Source organism: Simochromis diagramma, unplaced genomic scaffold (genome assembly GCF_900408965.1).
Source record: "Simochromis diagramma unplaced genomic scaffold, fSimDia1.1 OVJJ01000822.1, whole genome shotgun sequence".
NCBI lineage: Eukaryota > Metazoa > Chordata > Actinopteri > Cichliformes > Cichlidae > Simochromis > Simochromis diagramma.
The window spans coordinates 2,479,362-2,498,277 of record NW_024387520.1 but is presented as its reverse complement, the minus strand read 5'-3'; the positions used below and the strand labels follow the sequence as shown (position 1 = coordinate 2,498,277).

Genomic DNA, 18,916 nt, shown 5'->3' with positions numbered 1-18,916 from the left:
CATCTTGCACTCCACCTGAGAGATTCATCCAAGGAACAGCGACCCCAGCCAGCAATTCCTAACTGAAAAGTTAGCCTTTTTTAAAACAACAACAACAAAAGAAAATACTGATTCTCCTTCAAGCCCTGCTACAGACTGGTGACCTGTCCTGGGTGTACCCTGCCTCTTGCCCTGTGACAGCTGGGATAAGCTGGATGAATGGATGGATTCTCCTTCAGCTGCATCTCCTTGGTCTGAATTGAAATGCTATTTCTGAGAAACAAGAAGTGGCAAGTTTTGAAAATGATCTACCATCGGCACATATTTGTGATTGCAGCCTTATGCTAATTTTCCCCACTTAGCCCACTTAGTAAACCTAACCTTTAATATTTACCATTTAGCACGCGCACACACGCATCACCAACAAACACCAAATGAAGCATTATCTCTTTTGAAACCAGCCTTACATAATCCTATTACACAGTCCAACCAGCCCCTCTGCCCACCCCCTCTCTTATGTAACCTCCACTGAAGTCATCCCTGCCTCCCCACAGGAGCTCAGCAGTCCTGGTATGGAGCTGGCCGTCGTTTGACTTCTCATCATGCCTCTTCATTATTGTCTGACTTTGCTGCTCACTCTGTTTTCTGATCTAGACTGGGGGGTGCAGGGGTCAGCCATTCATTTTCCCAAGGGGTCACATGAGAAGAGAAACCAGTACTGTTGTGTTCTTTTTAAAAGTGCTTAAAAAAGTGGTATGGTATCTGGTAACCTTGATGTATTTGGGAAACAGGTAGAGTGCCTCGACTTCACAGTAGATTTTTCTGTGTTTGTCAGATTTCGAGTTCTGTTTAAATATCTCCAGACTGATTCTTAAGTATACATTTTACATGTATTATCTAGAACTTATATTACATCTCTTGTAGGTTGAGTTTGTTATTTATAGTAACCTTTTATTTTGAGTCCTACTAGTTTTTATTCTCTAGTTCTGTCCATGGTTATAGTCGTGAGTATATCTTTAAAAATAATTTAAAATCTTCTTAACTACCATCTATAAATATCAACATTAATTAACACGTAGAACTCAAATCTTGCTTATTGCAAACTATTATGTGCATTCAGAGCTATTCTAATTGGTTTTTATTTTGTTACATTGCAGGTGCAATTGAAATGTACTCATATTCATGTAGTCCTTTTTTTAGTTGTACCACTCAAAGAGCATTTAACTACAAGTCACACTTTAACTAAGGCCCTGCGACTGATAAGTGACCTGTCCAGGGTGTACTGTGATAGCTGGGATAAGCTCCAGCCCCTCTGCAACCCAGAATTAGATGAGTGGAAGATGATGGGATGGAGGTTCTCTCATAATCCTTCAAAGACCAGCGTGTGTCTGTCCCTGCAGGAAACTGCGCTCAGAGATTTGAGAACGCAGACTGTTCTCATGTTTGGGCGGCTCTGCCTCAGGAGGTTGAGCATCTACCCATCAGAAGGTCAGTGGTTCAATCACTGGCTTCTCTGGTCTGGACATTAAAGCATTCTTGAACAAGATACTGAACTCTGTCTTCTGAGTATGTGAATGTTAGGTTATGGATAGAGAGACGTATTGTGTGAATGAGAGTTATAGGAAGAAAGTTCTTTGAGTTCATTTCTCATGGCAGTCTTCCTTGAACTCAGTGTCACCACTGTCCGATTAAAAATACACATAGACATGGCATATACAGTTTCAAGATTCCTTAAAAGCATAGTTTTCCTTGATTTTTTGTATCTGAATAGATACAAAAAATTGTATTTGTATTTTAAATTGTTTGTATTTTCCTTCACTCAGAAGGAAAAGCCATCAAATGTCAGGATAAAAGAATGACATTTAGGGGTTTTTTTACTGATGAAAAATGTCAAACAAGGTCAAATTTAACTAGAATAGGTTGTAAAGGTTAATCTGTAAATAAGCAAAGTTAGTTACCACAACAAGGGAGAAAATGCCACAGCAGCTGGAAAAAAGAAGGAGAAATTTGTATGGTGGTTATTATAAGTGTTTCTGAACTACTAATGTGTCCTTTGTGCAGGAATAGTCTTTTATGAAATGTGAGGTATGAAGTAGAGAATATTAATGCATTTATTAGCTAAATATTTGATATCAAGGAGAAAAAGGATTGGCACGTCCACCCACAGTTAAAATCTATGCTAGTCAATAGTTTGGCTGTGTTTTATCCCTCTGACATGAATAGAGGACCCCACTGAGGTCAGAGGTCATTCCAAAGGGGCTCATTTGTCAGGACTACAGTGAAGGGGCTCAGTGTATCTCTGCTTGGAATTCAACCAAATTTGGGGAGAGCTACACTAAAAATCCCCTGTCACAAAGACATTGCACATGTTAAAAAAACAGATGAGTGTTTGTGTGTGTGTCTTTCTTTTTATTTTCATGCCTTGTTTAGTGTGAGAGAGGCTGTGCAAGGAGGTGCTCGCATACTGAAAGATGGAGGGGATGGAGGTCCTATTCAGACTTTGCCAGCTGGCTGTTATATAACAAGATAAATGGGACACAAGCCCGACTGACTGGATGCATCAAGTGAAAGACTCCTCCTGAAACCAGAGGGAGGAAAAGAGAGGGAGAGAGAGAATTATTAATGTGATTATAAAGTCACGTTATGGTGACAGAAAGCATTTCCTCACAACATATATTAGTTTACAGTAAGTGTTATTATGGTTTGGTTCGGCATAAGTCTGCATGAAATTAGTATAAGTCAACATAATGTCCTGTGGAGTGATGGGTGCACAGCTTGGTGTGTGTGTGTGTGTGTGTGTGTGTGTGTGTGTGTGTGTGTGTGTGTGTGTGTGTGTGTGTGTGTGTGTGTGTGTATGTGTGCACGTGTGGCCCAGCCCACTGTTACAAAACATGTCCCTCAGTTCCCTTTGAGGAGGCTCTAGCTGGCAGTGGGGTCCCTGAGGTTAGTGTTGCTCCCTGGCCGCCTGCTGTCTGGACCATGGCTGCACAGCAGGTTATAGTTCTGCTGGCTCTCGCCTCCCTGGGCGTCGCATCTAAACCGGACTGTAAAGAGCTGGTCAAGCCTCTGGTGCTGGACAGCCACAGCCCCGTGAGTATGAGCAACCATTTGTTATGAAGCAGTCATAACAGTGATGCATATTAATGTGAACTGAATAGCTGAATCTTGTGTTATTGGTGGGATTGTTGCAAAGTAAAGATCCCAGTATATGTTATTCTTATTATTCTTCATCCGCGAACTAGTCTCACATCATTTGCGGTAGACACACTGTTCATACGCCAAAACGACGGGCTTAATCATGTCCTGCGTGCTTCTATTCAGATTTCAAAGTTTTCATGCAGTTTCTGAAATATTCCACTTTTTCTATTAATAAAGTCCCATTGACTTTGAATGGAGAGGCAGCACTCTCTCACTTTTCTGCTGTCACTCTCCTTCCTCTGGACCCATTTTCTTTCACGTCATTTGCCCATTCAGACATCGTTGTCACACCACGATGAATATCACGAATGTGCCAAAAACAATATGGCATTTTTCCACAGTAACTTCTAAGGTCTTTAAATTATTTTCAAAGATGTCACAAAGATATCTCTCAAATCCCTCCCCCATTCATGTATATTGCAGAGCAACAGTGAAAACTAAGTAGGTCAGAGTGCGAAAAGCATCAAAGCTCGCCTGAAAATTTTCTGTTTAACCTGCCGCTGTGACCATCATTTTCACCCTTCAGCCATCCTTTTATCTTCAAAACAGCTACGCTTGTCTTCTTTTCAAGGAGCCCTTCCCACACATGCATACTTCTTGAACCGGAGCCGTTTGTTTCAGAGGAATGGCATTTTGAACTACCGTTCACTCCCTCTTTATTATCTCCAACCAGTTTTGGACAAAAATCCCCCCAACCTTTTTTAACTCGCTCCCCTGACCTCACTTTAAGGTCTACACACACCAAAATCCATAGATAGGTAGAGCCATGTCTTGGGATGCTAACAGTTTTTTAAATACCACTTTTGTTTCCCATTTTATATACGTCATTTTGTGATAGACAGAGACGGGGTCACTGTTCTCATTTCACACCCTCACTCATTTGAATATCATTTGTTGATTGGTTGGCACAGTCCTGCTCGCTCGTCCTCAGTGGCATACTTATCACTTTGCTGGCCTCTCCCTCGTATGCTGAAGGTCATCAGTTCATGTCAGCATGGGACATTTTTTTCTCTTTCTCTGCTTCTCTGTAAACACATTTTTACAATTTACTATTTACAGCGTCAAACACGTGTGTTCACCCTACAGCAGCAAGCTATTTGCTGTATGTAATGAGGTTGCAGGTTGAAATATTTTACAGATAATTTTAATACTGATTTTAATCTCACTCACTTTTTAAGTAGATTTAGACAAGGTCTCTTAGTGGCACAGTTACTGCTTCCTTGTCTGTCTTTTGTGTGCTGAAGGCCGTCAGTTGGAGTACAGCATGGGACATTTTTCATCATGTCATCTCTTTCTCACTTTGTCAGTATGAACATACAGTATGGGTAACTTAAACACATATCAATTTTACAATGTCCGCCACTTGATTAGGTACACCTGACTTCACTCTACAGCAACAGGCTATTTACGTACAACCTTTTTACTCCATTGACAACAAGACATAGTCCGAGTCTACCAGTAGCAACCATCCCACTGCAGTTCCCCGAGAAACTGCACGGTCTGTTTACTGTTGCAACAGCATAAAGCAAATGTTCCTTGGAGTTTTTAAAAACCAAAGAAAGTTTCAGCTGGTCAGTAATAGCTGGAAGCTTGCGTCCATGTGCATCGAGCACTTCTACTGAATCTTGCATGTAAGCTACATTAATGTGTCCCCTACTAGATTCCAACACAGTAGTTTTCACTGATTATAAAGCAGAAAAATTATGATTTAGAAGAGCTGCAAAGTAAAATTGTATGATTATTTATTTTTAACTTAGGGAAAGGGACTCACCTACCTCTGGGTTAATCCATGTTTTTGGGGAGGCCAAATGCCGTGTCTGTAGTCACAGCAGAGTAAAACAATAATGTAATACATTTTCACAACACTTTTTTTCTAACCAGGCTATGAGAGAAAGTTGTATTCTGCTGAGAAATAAAGTCTGGTCACATCTAACAGAAACAGTCATGAGAGTCATTTGCATTTTATTTTTCTCTCTGTGTGCCGGAAGATTTATGGGAAGTGGGTGCTTCACGTGGCATCCTGGGATGATCCGGGCCTGAAGGATGACATATTGTCAGTGAACAGCTCCTGGTTGGATGTGTCAGCGTCCTCGGAGAGCGGAGTCATCACCATCTACTGGGCTGACCGCCTGTGAGTGTCGTGTGTTTCATGTGTGAACATACTGATGCGGTCCAGTTGAGAGTGTATAATAAAGTGTTGTTGTTATCTCAACACAGGAATGAAAATAAATGTCTTCAGGGCATAGCGAACGCCACCATCTCAGGAATGACAAGTCACACCACCTGTATGTGTCTGGTATTTTTGCTCTGACTCACTGAGTTGGTGATGTGTGCCGCAGGTTTCATTTCTTTTAATCGCTGGGGGTTACAGTCAGAGTTATGTTTCGGTTTTTTTTGTTTTTTCACAGATAACATCAATGGTCACACTTCCTATCATGACGGGAAGTACTATGAGACCTGCAGCAACTGCCTCCTGTCTGAAGACACCACTCTCCTCCCTGACGGCAAGTCAAAGGGGCGATACTTCTTCCTGTTCAGTAAGTCATTTTTCAAACCTTCATCTCGTATTTTAGCAGCAACACACAGCTTAATATTTAGCACATACTGCTTTAAATAACCACCTTTCTTTTCCCGTCCTCTTCTTTCTTTCTTGAAAAGCACGGACCGGCGCTCTGGAGGGTTCTGAGTTGGAGACCTTCAAGAACCAGGCAGAATGTCTTAAATTCCCTTCAGAGTACCACTTTACAAGCAAAGGTCAGCCACCATTTAGGTGTGTTTCCAGCATCCAGTGTGACCATCGCAAACACTATTCTCATTTTGTGATTTCCTCTTCCTTCAGATCTTTGTCCTGATGGCAGGGCGACCGCATCAACTGGCGTCAAGAATACAGAGAAAGAGCAACCTGAGATAGAGCCTAATGTGCAGTAAAGTAGAGCAAAGAGGGGCCACAGCTCTGTAAACAGCTAGAGAAATCTTCCTTTAAATGTACTAAATAGTGCTGTAGTGTGATCTATATGTGCTGCCATACAATGTTGTGCTGCATAATAACTTTTTAATACACTATGTTGTCTTTCGAGCTAAGAAAAATCAAGTCTAAATGCCCAGTTTAAATCCTTTTAGTGGTATTTGTACGAATCTAGTTCCCACTGGTTGTGCGCGGTAAATAAAAAGGGCTCTAACTTCTCCATCTGTGTTCTAGTCATTTATTTTCTGATCACCATCACACTGCTGTTCCCCAAAGCATCAACAAAGACTGTTACTGAATAACATCAGTGTTAGAGGGAAGAGAAAAGATGTTAAACTCTTAAACCGTCGCCACACAGATTCCACACGCCCCCACAGGGAAACATCCTTCATTCTGCTGCAGAAAAGCTGCTCCTGGTCCTTTTTGAAAGATTTCAACAGCCCAAGACAAGATGTGGCACTTTGCCTGAGTTCATTCAGGAGCAGTGGCGTGGGCAACAGAGGGCTATTGAGCTCGCCTTTCAGTGCTGAGAAGAAAAAGAGGGGGGAAAGAAGAAGAAAACTGCATGCATGGTCATTAGGAAACCTTCTCTGGTGCATTTGGGCCTGCAGAAAGCCCCTCCACCCCCAGCCCCTCTCCTCCCCTCCTCCCCCTCCTTCAGGATTAGCACTCACACAGAAACAACTTTTTGTGTGAAGCCCGGAGGGAAAATGAATCAGAGTTAGACGTTTTCTGTTACAGGTTCGGCAAACATCCCTGTGGCTGACCATGGCTCTGCCTGTTGTTGTATTCCTGTTGTCTCTCATTGCACTGGCTGCTGCATCTGCACCTGACTGTAAGGAGCTCGTAAAGCCTTTTATGCCAGAGGACCCCAAACAGGTAAGTCACCTAGTGTGTTTGCTTTCTCTGTCGTATTTACAACAATGATGCTGGAGTGTTTTTTAAAACATGTAAGGACCTTATTTTATTTTATTTTTATTTTTTTTGTGCATCAAGGTGTTTGGAAAATGGATTTATGTGATGGGAGCTGGCGACCCCAAACAGTACCACAAAGCACTGGAGTCTCTGAAAAGCTCCTGGATAGACTTGTCCCCGACTTCCAGCGATCAGACTGTGACTTTGCGATGGGGAGATCACTGCTTGTGAGTTTGGCGATTATGTTATCTCAATATATTAAACAGACTTATGTATTTAATGCAATTCAGTATTAAAAGCGAAACATTTAAATTTAGTTGTGAAAGCCAGATTCTGCCACGCCTTGTTGTTTCTCAGTAACCGGTGCATCACGGGGGAGGTAAATGCAACCATCTCAGGGATTGCTACCACATTTCGCAGTGAGTGAGCTACAGATTGATGAATTTGTCTTCACAACAGACAATAGATTTCTCGTAAAATAACCCAACACTGTACTTTGAAAGAAAATCTGTCAGACCATAAAGGGCACATCCTGCAGACTTGCTCTGACTGCCTCCTGTGGACCGACACCTTCCGAAATGGGGACGTCACTGGCAGATACATCCTGCAGTTCAGTGAGTCCTGCACTTCTCAGCACATCAAGTCAGGGCTGCAACCTGGATGTTGACATTCTCTCTTTGCTTGCAGCGAGGACAGGAAAAATCGATCCAAAACATGTGGAAATTTTCAAAAAACAAGTTGGCTGCTTGAACTTCCCAGATGACTACCACAGCTATGATGGCAAAACAGGTCAGCAGCTATCCAAAAACCTCCAACGACAGAGTTTTAACTCCCACAGGGTGGAGATTCTGCCCTGCAAAATATCATATTTAAGTGCAATAGTTTTTAGGTCTTCATTATTTTTGGATCGAATCCATAAAATACAATGCACGTGGTGAGGAAATGAGGCCACCGTTCTCCATCCTGCTCAGGGAAACGGTCACATTTTGTTTCTCTTTTTCCTGCAGATCTGTGCCCTGACGACAAGGAGAGCACGCAGGAATAAAGAGGAGGCGACGAGATCCACAAAGCTGCATGCATTAAAAGAAAATACATACAGTGTCGTCGTATGTGCTGTCTGTATGCTCTGACGTCATGAATGCCAGGATGAAAAGTTATAAATGATTTAATCTCCTTTAAATATTTACTCACTGTAACGGCATCGTGTTGGGAAAACCACATCGACAGCTGTTTTTGTCATATCATAACACAGTTATTAAAACTGTTTTTATTAACAGTGCACTAACTGTCATACCCATTATTCACTGGAAACACAGATGTGTTGAATATAAAATAAAAAGGTATTGTTAAAATGTTTTTCTTATTGTGGAATGAATCCAATATATTCCACACTGTCAAAGTGGTGATTACATTTTATGACTATAAAATAACAGAAAATAACTGCTTGCATGTACACACTGATGCTACCAATGTGCTTGTTCTGATACAAATAAACCCAGCACTACCACTGGGGTCTAAAGTCGGCACCACATCAAGTTTCATATTTCATCTAATCCACCTCGTGCGCTTCTTGATAACAAACAGTTCGAGCAAACACAGAAGTAATCTGTTATAGTGTGGATATGGCTGAGAGCCGAACAGTTTTTCAGTCCTCATGTCTTAAGCCATCAGCCTGCTGTAATGGCTCCCCATTTCAGTCTGAACGCTCTCCATTTTGCACGATCTGCTGCTCTCTGTCAACTTGCTGGTTCTTGTGCTGCTTGTGTGTGAGCCGATCCCTCCCTGTCCCGGTCGCCTGCATCTGAGCAGAGTCACCACCTGCTTCTGGCACTGAGAGGACCCGAAGTAATAGAGGACCGGATCCAGACAGCAGCTGAAGCTTCCTATGCACATGGAGAGCAGGTATGCCTGGTAAGAACTGTTGCTAGCCTTGTGCGCCAGTTGAACGTAGTGAACCATGAGGATGATGTTGGTGGGGGTGAAACAGACCACAAACACCAGCAGGACAACCACAGCCATCACCACAGCGCGAGTCTTCTTGGAGCGGTTCTCCACGTTGGCTTCAGCCAGAGCCTGAATGATGCGTACGTAGCAGACAACGGTGAATATGAAAGGGATGAAGAAGAACACAGAGGAGTAGATGGGGAAGAAGTAAAGATAGTAAGACTGTAGTTTTCCTACGTCCTGCACATCATGGCATGTGGTGATGCCCAGGGATGATATATGTAAGGTCTGTTCTGAGATCAGCAGGGGGCACACTCCTCCCAGGGATAAGAGCCACATAGCCGCGCACACAGCTGAAGCCGTCTGAGGGCTGCGCCACATGAGCGAGTTCATGGGGTAAACCACAGCCAGGAAACGGTCAATGCTGATGCACATCACAAGCAGGACGGAGCAGTACATGTTACAGTGGAAGGCAGCAGTGACGGCTCTGCACATGAAGGATCCGTAGATCCAGTTGTTGCCGTGATAATGGTAGGCGATCTTAAAGGGAAGGAGCAGCCCGAACAGCAGGTCAGCACAGGCCAGGTTGAGCATGTAGATCACCGCCGGCTTCTTGGGACGGATTTGGCGCACGAACATCACCGTGGCAAGAAGGTTAAGGGGCACGCTGATGATGAAGACGAAGATGTAAACGGTGGGGATGAAACGTGTGGCCAAGCCACCCTCGAGAAATGCTTTGGTCTCCTCCGAGACATAATAGTGCTTCCGGGGATGATGGGGGTGAACTTTTCTGGACTCCGTCGATCCTGAGCCTCCATCATCTAAGAGTGACAGGTCTAGGTAGTCTGCTGCATCATCTCCAACCATTACAAAGTGGCCAGAAAAAGTCCGCAGAAAGGGAGTGGAGCCTTAAAAGAAACAGGGAAATGAAGCAGAAATGTGGTTACGCCAAAGGGATGCACAACACTCTAAAAACATTTACACTGGGAGCAGTTTGGAAAAGCAGATTTTTTTTTTTTTTTTATCTGATCAGATGGTTAAATGCATCCATCAGGTTCAAGCTCGTCCTAATGCCCCGATATTATTTTAGAAAGTCCGGTTAAGTAAAATAAACTCTCCAATACATTTATTACATGCATCCATATCATGAGTGTGATTCTTACCCAAAGGTTAACTCAAAATACATGAATGCATTTTCATTAAAAACAAACAAGTGTTTTCTCATAAAATACTGCAAATAAATAAATAAAATTAAAACTTTTTTGTATTAATTAGTTGACTAACCAGTAGAGATCACACGTTTCCGTGTCCCCACTGACCATTACTACAATTTAATTGATTTTAAATGTATAGAAAATGTAACTATAACTCAACTTTTAGTGCCAAAATACAATTATACGCACATTATTTTTAACTATAAATAAATTTATTCTATGAAGTACCAATATTTACACATCCTCCAGTTTGCTTTGAACCCAGTAACGCTATACAATTTACCTGCTACAAAATAAAATGTTTTTGACATGAGCACCAAGGAAGTGACATCACCGAGTCTCTTGAAGTGCAAAGAGAATCAAATGTCACTATATTATCTTACCTATTTATTTATTCACAGAACATTGAGCTTTGTTGTTGCTTTAGTGTATGGGCTTGTTCTTTTAATTTTTTAGCAGCCTCTAAGGGTTAAAGTAATTTACCACAAACATTCAGGGCCAGTATTTAATTCTGACTGTATATTTGTCAGATGACATGTTGGATGTTTTTTTTCCTTGTTAAATTGCTCTAAGAATAAATATGTGTCCCCCCCCTTTAAAAAGGTTATTTTAAATTTTATTTTGTCAGGCTCAACCCTTCAATTGCTGTATGAATAAATGGTTAAAGCAAAACAACATTACTGAAAACATAAGAATTTTATATCCAGAAATAAAATGAAGTAAAGGTGTGTACTTACTAAATAGTGCTACCATTAACCAAAAACTCCAACCCTCTTGTTTTTTTTGCTTTACTGCAGCGAGATTGTGATCACTTTTTTGAACATTCATTCACTCCTTCCTGCGCAGTGATCTAGTTAAAAGTAAATGTTTAAACCGATCCTGCATGTGTTTCTGGGGGAGATACAAATACGTAAAGTTTACTCGAGCCCCAAGAGAGTACAAGGCAAACTGTAGACATCATCATCATCATCTTAAAGTCTTAGGAAAATTACTTACCATTTCCAGATGGGAGCGCAGAGCTTTGAACAGAAAATACAAACAAGCAAATTAAGAGGTGATGCATGGCTTTACTGTAAATCCTCCAAATATTTAGCAGGAGAGTGGAAATTGTTTGCTGAAGAGCTGCTGAAAGTGCTGTTATTAAAGGCAGGAAACTCCACCTCCTCTCCAGCTAAACATTTCCTATCATTTAACAAAAACCATGAGTAATGTCACAGCGACGTGGATCTTCAAGCCAAACGAAAGCCCAAGTAGGTTTTTCCAACAGGGTCAAAGGTTGCCAGACCAAAGGGAAAAGCACATCACTGAATATGAATGCATGACAAAAGCACCAAAACAACTACTACTACTACTACTAATAATAATAATAATAATAATAATGATAAGAAGAAGGAGAAAAGGTTTGGGATGTGCAATTTATTATGAATATTGTTTAAGCATTAGACATCAATTATATAGCAACAACTACTTATAAAAATACATCACATATAGCTTTTAAAATGTTCAAATGTTTATTAATTAAAAACACGTGTCTTTAAATTCTTTCATTAAAAAGGCACTATATTATTTCATACAGCCATGCAGGCTGCGCCGCTCCAGTTTCTGAAATAAGACCGTACTGGTTCGTCTGACATTTCCATCAAACTTCTCTCTTTTGAACAAGAAACATGAACATCACAGTTGAATTCTTCAAAATATATTACATTTACAATCACCACGTGGGAAAGAAAAAAAATATAGGTACACAAAGTGAACGATAAAGTTTCATTTTGGTGCGATCCATCAAATTATAGGCAGAAGAAACAAACCACGGCACCGTGTGACGTTTGTGCTGTTCAACAAACTCAGTACAGTCCAAAGGCACGATCAGGTTTCTCCCAACTCCCAACTTTTCTCTCCTTTATTTTCCGTAGAACTTCTTGTTCAGGAGGAAGATGAGTAAATTGACATTCACTTTGGCTTTGTCGAACATCTTCATGACCGCCACGCCTTCGTACTGCAGCTGAAGGAGATCCTGCCAACATCAAACCGACTTGTTAATGCGCTGGCGCTACAAATACGCTACAAATGATATCATAATAAAACACATCACTAAGTTCTTTCTTAAGTCAGGCTTATTTCCATGACTATTCCTGCCAGTAGTCCATAGAGAAGAAAGGGAAATTCAACAATTTGTCACCAGGATTAAGTGTTGACGAGTGAGTTTTCTGAAGGGAAATGTTTACCTGGAAATGAAGCTGGACTTTTTCCATCTCGACCCCCATAAACTTGGCTTTCACCTCAAAGTCTCCAACTTCCTCAGTGGGCGAAATGTCGAACATGACATTTTTGAACCTGAGAGATAAGAAAAACAAAAGTGAACACCGGATGTGTGAGAGGATGAGAGTCAGTTTGAAATTATAGCTGAAATGTTGGAGAAGCTCTAAACAGACGTTTGACTGGACTCCATAACAATGAGAGACGGCCCACAGACAAGAGATCCATTTGCTTACATGGTGCTCTTGACCACTAATGTAAAAAAGACCAAAAACTGATAGTTGATTACATGAAGTCCAACAAAATGTAGACACAACCTCGTTCTCATCAATGACACCAAGGTTGAGCAGATAACAAGCGTTTCTTGCCGTTATCGCTGAGGACCTGACACCAGCTCTCTGATAAAGAAGACCGAATAAAGCCTCCACTTTCTGAGGCTGAAAAAGGCAAACATTTTGACAACTTCCACCTCTGCAGCAGTGTGGTACGGTACCTGCACTGTCGCTGACCAAAGGGCGCTGCAGCTGGTAGTAAAAGCAAGTGAGCACACTGTTGGTACCCAGCTTCCTGCCATCACATCTATTTAAAATATAGCATCTGGATAACATCACCTATGACCCCACTCACAATAGTCTGTTTGATCATCTCACAGGGGGGAAACAGTACCGGTGTCTCAGGGCTTGCACTTTAACATTTGTTTTTCCTTCCCCGGACTGTAAATCTGTTAAACTATCGTCTCTCTGGCTCTTAAGCACTTTATCAAATGCACTCTATTAGACATAGAGCTATACACTGAGGTGTCATACACAGTGACTGGATCAGAAAACACCATCAACCAGCACTTTGCCAATAATAGAATACCAGTACTGTAAAACACTATTATGCTGCTATTTTATAATCATCTCATTATATTATATTTGCCTTTTCCTTCTATATACTGTAGTGTAGTATCGTGTTCTCTGCACTGTTGTTACAGCTCTGCTTGTATAATGACAAATAACATGAAATCAAGCACCAAAAAGCGTCTGGTGTTGGGAAAGCGTAACTTTTGTACCTTACAGCCAAGTTTACTGTAAGGTACGGTTAACAGACAAATAACCAAGATGTGACTGAACAAATGATAAATATAAATTGTTTAAATAAAAACACTAAATGTGTTTAACAGCTTCTGCAATGTAAAATGACATGTAATGATATGTAAGAAGGATGTTAGTACCAAGCCCTTTTCGACAGAACAGGTGAAGAACTGAACTCACTGGTTGGTCTGAAGTCCCTCTATCTCCAGGATGACTCCCTTCTCGTGCAGTTTTGCTGCAGTGTACTTCAGAGACTGGGGCTTCCACTTCTTACTGCCCTTATCGTCCCCTTTCCCGTCCAGTTTTATAGATCTGCGTGAATTCCTGGACCATACAAACACACCAAGGGACGTGTGTTACCATTGAATCACAAGTTAAAATCATCCATCAAGTCTTTACCCTAATGAGGTTTGTTATAAATTAGGATACAACTCACTTCCTGTTTAGGTTATCCAGGCAAGTCTTGATGTAGGCATCATAGTAGTTCATCTGTTCCTGGTAGAAGGCAGTTTTTGAGTTAAGGGCAGTCAGAGTTTGCTGGAGCTTCACGAGCTCGGCCTTCCTCCTTTGTCTGTAGCGCCTTTGGTATCGGATGTCCTGTCAAATACACATTTTAGCTTCACAAATACAGAATGCGGGTCTGCATCTTTAGCTGGGAAAAAGAGCTGCTTATGAACCTTTGATATTTCGTTGATGAGGTCCTGGTATTTGTTACTTGCAGTAGCAAGGCCAGCCTGCTCCAGGTTACGAAGGTTCCTGATAATCTTCCTCTTCTTCTGCTCGAGCGGTAACTGGCTGTCCTCCAAAAGCGCTGGGCTGCTCTTCAGACCCTCTGGTGTCTGAGCATCCTGGACTGCCCTGCGCTCAACAATCCTAGTATGCTCTGACTCCTTAAGGAATAAGTCGCATACGAAGTAACATAATTAATTACACTGAGAGGCAAAGAAAAAAATAATCAAATGAATATGCTCCTTTGATGAATGAAAGTAGCTGGCAGGTATATATATGGAGGAAAAACAAGCTGAGAAATGTAGATCACCTGTGCTGCAGTGGCTGGAGTCTCAAGAATTTCAGGTAAAGTCTCTCCATGTTGGATCCGAATCACATCCACAATCAGCTTTTTTGTCCTGATGTACACACACACAAAGATCAGATGTGACACATTAGCTTTTGTTTTATTTCACCTCACCAAAGTCACAAATATGTGCTTATGTTAATTAGTGTAACATCTGTTACCACCAAGTACAGAAGTAACCAGAGCACACACCCACATTTTACTCACACCTACTGCGCTAACTAGCATGCTAACACTTTAAAAATGTATCATTAAGTTGGGGGGCTTTTCACACCCTGTGTGTGTTCATACACCATTCTGCATTTAATCACTAGTTATTATTAAACCTTGGCTCCCCTCCATGGCATGACTTTTGTCTCTTCTCCATTAGCAGATGGCAGCCCCTCCCTGATGTTAAAAGGGAGTTTTTCCTTCCCACTGTCACCAAGTACTTGGTTATTTATGGCTGTCTGATTATTGGGGGTTTTCTCCGACACTGCAGGCACATTGAAGTGGCTGTTGTTGAAATTTGGTGCTAAATGAATAAAACACAACTGAACTGATGCCAAGCGCAGAGAAAAATGTGATTACTTTTGGCTCTATAAGGACTGTTATGTAAGATGAATGCTCAATACAGGACAGAATGTTAATCGCCTTCAAAAAAAAAATTTAAATAAAAAAATTATATACTGTATATTATCCCAAGAAGCTTGAGTCTTATAACCGACTTTCACAGCATTATTAGCAGGGTATGTTCAGACACATTTGCAATGTTTATTTTAAGTGTCTGGACTACCATTTGTTGCACTAGCTGTGAACTGTGTCCGAGAATAAAGACAAAACCAACAATGCATTAGAGGCAAGATAAGCCAGACCACGAAACTCCTTCCTTTGGAACAGGATATGATAGAAGAGCAGGAAAGACATGCAACTGAAAGATAGCCACAAAGAAACGCACAATGTGTCAAGAAGGGTTAAGTGCAGTGCATCATATAGCAATACCAAAATCTATGTAGAAGATTTCTGAAGGAGTGTAATTCAGCATCAAAGTTTTGCTTTAAATATCCATTACAGGGCTAAACACCTAAAGCCTAAGGATTAAAGTCTGTTACTGGACACACAGGAGTGTCTGTCTCAGCATCCTCCAGTGACAACCTTACTTTGTACTGAGGGTCTTTAAGTCTCTGTCATCTCCTTCCAGCAGCTCAAACTTGCTGGTTAGAGTGAGGGAGATCTCGGTCTTCGCCAGCTGACTCAGAGCACTCTCCCTATTTTGATCATTTGGGTCAACAGCTCCTTCACCTGGGAAAAAAAGCAGTACAGATTTCAGTCAACCTGTGACTAACTTGTGATTAATCAAAATACAGGTTTACTTGAGCGTACCGAGCAATGCCTCTACATCAGGGACGTCTCCGAGGTCCTGTAGCAGCTCATGCAGCAAGTCATTGCGTTCTGGAGAGATGGCGTCCAGATGTTCCAAAAGCAGCTGCACAAACACACATTTGATTAGTCACATCGAAAGTTTAAAATGTTCACATAAAATTAGTCATTGAACATATTAAACATTTTGAGATGAAGCTTGATAGATTTTCCAGTAAACGGAGAGCAGAAGCAGGATATAGCAAACAGCTCTTAAACGTCCTCTTACTAAATTTTATTACAGTCAGCGCCTTAATACATACCACAAGTATGAAACTGTGACTGTTTGGTTTCCAACATCCAGCTCAGTCCTACATATGCAACAGTACATTTATTTGTAGGTAAAAATCACATCCCCTTTTCAGCTGGGATTTTGCTTTTCTTCATATATTTGAACTACCTCAGTGTACGAAACAAAACTTTAGGGAACATCTGTCAAATTCAACAGGAAAGTCATTTCCATTTATAACAGATGGCAAAAAGACACAGCTGGCCAGAACCTACTGACATCCTCAATACTAACCCCCTTTGGAAGGAAGTGTTCTGGAAACATAACGAAAGAAACAGGATGTCAAGTGGTGATGATAAAGGGACATAACGTACATATAACATATTCTAAAAACTAAACTTGGAGCAAAATATAAACCCCTGCTAGATCTAATATCAATGTAATCTCAATAATATATTTTCTAGTAGCAGCAACAGTAAGAATGTCTGTTTCCAATAACAGTTTGTAGCATGTACAAGCATGCAATAAAGGGGCATGAGAGACAGGGCAAGTCATTTAAGTATGAATCATGTAAAGTTTAATTATATCCTCAGGAGTAGCAGGAAGAATCTTTATCATTTTGCTTGGGTTTACCGAGTGTGTATTGATGATCTCCTCTATTGATATGTAGATGATGGGTTTGCTTAAGTTCACCATATCCGAGTATTCGTCAATATTAAACTTCTCCTCTGGTTCAGGGACATCACACGCCGACTGGAAAAATAATCTGGACAGAAATCAGCTGTTATTAGTTCTTCCAGAGCATGAACATGAATCCCACAGAAACTCAAAATTGCTCAACTTCCTGTGAAGTGCTCTGTATCGTTTTCCTCAGCAAGGTTAGCAGTTCATATTGACCTTTTCCAGTAAATGGACTGAGATTTATCGCGATTTTCAGAAATGATGAGTCAAACACAAAGTGAGGCAGATAACAGCACATAGCCGCCCAGCCTCTCCCATTTAGTTTGCTCTAGTCAGTCTGGAATTTGGTTGATTTTGTAGACACGCATGTCCGAACTGCTGACACGGCACAGCGGGCTGGCTTCTGCTGCCAGGATTCCCTCTACTTCCACCATGTCAGCTTAACGCGGCCAAACACGTTCATCTCCAGGGTTTACCATTCTTTGTTATCGGAAAGAAACTGGTTCTTCCTCCATCACACTTTTATCATGTTGTTTTGGATGAAAAGCTATCAGTGCTCTACATTGACCAAAACTAAATTATCTCCATAGACAAATCAGAGTACAGATTTGTGCCGTGTATTCCGCTCCTTACCTAAACTTCTCATATGTCTGTGATATGTAGTTGTTCATGGGCGTCATGTGTGCATTCTCGCCCTCAAACAGATTCTTGGCAGCAGCATGCTGGAGCATCTTTGCCACTGATCCCAGGTTACGCCGCTGGTCTTGGTGGAGCTGCCCTCCTGCTGACAGGTCAATGATGTCAAAGCCATCTGGGGCCACAATGGCTGGGTTCATGTAGCGGTAATACAGCAGGTTACCTACAATCTGACATTTTAAAAAAAACGTATTATTTTCTCTTCACAATAATAAAACCTATAGAGAAGACCATGCATGACTATGAAAATCAAACACACACACACACACACACACACACTATATATGTATATATTTAGACATTTGATACCTTCAACAGCTCATCCTCTGAGGCATCTGGAAACTTTTCATGGAGGCTGTTCTTCAGAACTTTAGCTATGTATCTCATGCCATAACTACATGCAAAACACAAAGCATTGATGGGACATGAAGCACAAACATGCACTCACATACTACATGGCAAAAACAAGCTCGTGATAAGGAATGCATCTGATGCATCAATATCTGCATTAATGACTGCAAGTATTGATGGCTTTCAGTGTCTTCAGTATGTACCTTAACGTTTAAGATTTTAAATTGCATAACAGCTCCATCTAGTGGTCTACACACTCTAGACTGTGAAGATCGATGAGGCACAAAACTGGGTTACTATGGTAGGACTCGTGTCACACAAAGCACAAACAACTGGCCAGATGAGCGCTTACATCATAGCAAAACTGAACAACACACACTTAAGAGACCAGAAAATACACTACAAATAAAAATCATGGCATGAAAGAAAACATTTAAACAGTTCAATACAATACAGGGAACTTAACCAGGAAAAGTCACAGAGCAGACAAAGGAAATTGGGCTTTGACAGCTCCTAAGACTTACGGGAGATTATCCAGTGAGGACACAATGGAGTTCAGGACCTTATCTGTGGCCGAACGCAGTGTCTGACTGGAAGCCTGCAGCCTGTTGCGTACTTCCTCATGTGACATGGCCTGCTCAGGAGTCACTTCGTAAGGCAGCTTGCTAAGGGGCAGCAGAAGATGCATGTGTAAAGTTCACTGCTTTATGCTTTTTGACCTGAATTTTAAATGCTGGATACCTCCGGCTAATTCAAAATTCAATTAGGATAACAAGCCATTTAAATTTCTTCAGAAAGCTGAAATTTCAAGATGAGAAAAACACAAAATAAAAAAAATAAAAAACTGAAAAAATTAGCACATGAACTAAATAAACAGCTGAGAAACAAAGTTATTTGTTTTTACTCTACTTACTTTTGTCTCATAATAAAATTTATTTG

The 18,916-nt window shown here is 41.2% G+C and overlaps 3 protein-coding genes across 5 annotated transcripts in view; 1 reads left to right on the top strand and 2 right to left on the bottom strand.

Annotated features, from left to right (window-relative positions):
- The first annotated feature begins 2,886 nt into the window (after nt 1-2,886).
- On the top strand, nt 2,887-6,362 carry LOC120725981. Its single transcript, XM_040019151.1, has 6 exons — nt 2,887-3,069; nt 5,166-5,308; nt 5,395-5,462; nt 5,586-5,714; nt 5,836-5,931; nt 6,017-6,362. The coding sequence occupies exons 1-6, from the start codon at nt 2,959-2,961 to the stop codon at nt 6,103-6,105; spliced, it is 636 nt and encodes a 211-aa protein (XP_039875085.1). The 5' UTR covers nt 2,887-2,958; the 3' UTR covers nt 6,106-6,362.
- A 1,845-nt stretch (nt 6,363-8,207) lies between these two features.
- f2r (coagulation factor II (thrombin) receptor) lies at nt 8,208-11,490 on the bottom strand. 2 transcript variants are annotated; one of them, XM_040019148.1, is made up of 3 exons: nt 11,212-11,490; nt 10,953-11,106; nt 8,208-9,909 (listed from the first exon to the last, which is right to left on the bottom strand). In XM_040019148.1, the coding sequence occupies exons 2-3, from the start codon at nt 11,041-11,043 to the stop codon at nt 8,717-8,719; spliced, it is 1,284 nt and encodes a 427-aa protein (XP_039875082.1). In that variant the 5' UTR covers nt 11,044-11,106; nt 11,212-11,490; the 3' UTR covers nt 8,208-8,716. The 2 variants fall into 2 exon arrangements, with proteins under 2 accessions (XP_039875082.1, XP_039875083.1); XM_040019149.1 differs by lacking the exon at nt 10,953-11,106.
- A 213-nt stretch (nt 11,491-11,703) lies between these two features.
- Nucleotides 11,704-18,916, bottom strand: part of iqgap2 (IQ motif containing GTPase activating protein 2) — a 36,365-nt gene continuing 29,152 nt past the window's right edge. For both annotated transcript variants that reach the window (XM_040019147.1, XM_040019146.1), the window contains 12 exons: nt 18,502-18,642; nt 17,936-18,020; nt 17,564-17,796; nt 16,883-17,015; nt 15,985-16,087; nt 15,762-15,903; nt 14,587-14,674; nt 14,225-14,437; nt 13,984-14,144; nt 13,728-13,871; nt 12,441-12,549; nt 11,704-12,229 (listed from right to left, as the gene is read on the bottom strand). In XM_040019147.1, the coding sequence (XP_039875081.1) occupies nt 12,116-12,229; nt 12,441-12,549; nt 13,728-13,871; nt 13,984-14,144; nt 14,225-14,437; nt 14,587-14,674; nt 15,762-15,903; nt 15,985-16,087; nt 16,883-17,015; nt 17,564-17,796; nt 17,936-18,020; nt 18,502-18,642 (1,666 nt within the window). In that variant the 3' untranslated portion in view covers nt 11,704-12,115. The remainder of the gene's footprint in view (nt 12,230-12,440; nt 12,550-13,727; nt 13,872-13,983; nt 14,145-14,224; nt 14,438-14,586; nt 14,675-15,761; nt 15,904-15,984; nt 16,088-16,882; nt 17,016-17,563; nt 17,797-17,935; nt 18,021-18,501; nt 18,643-18,916) is intronic.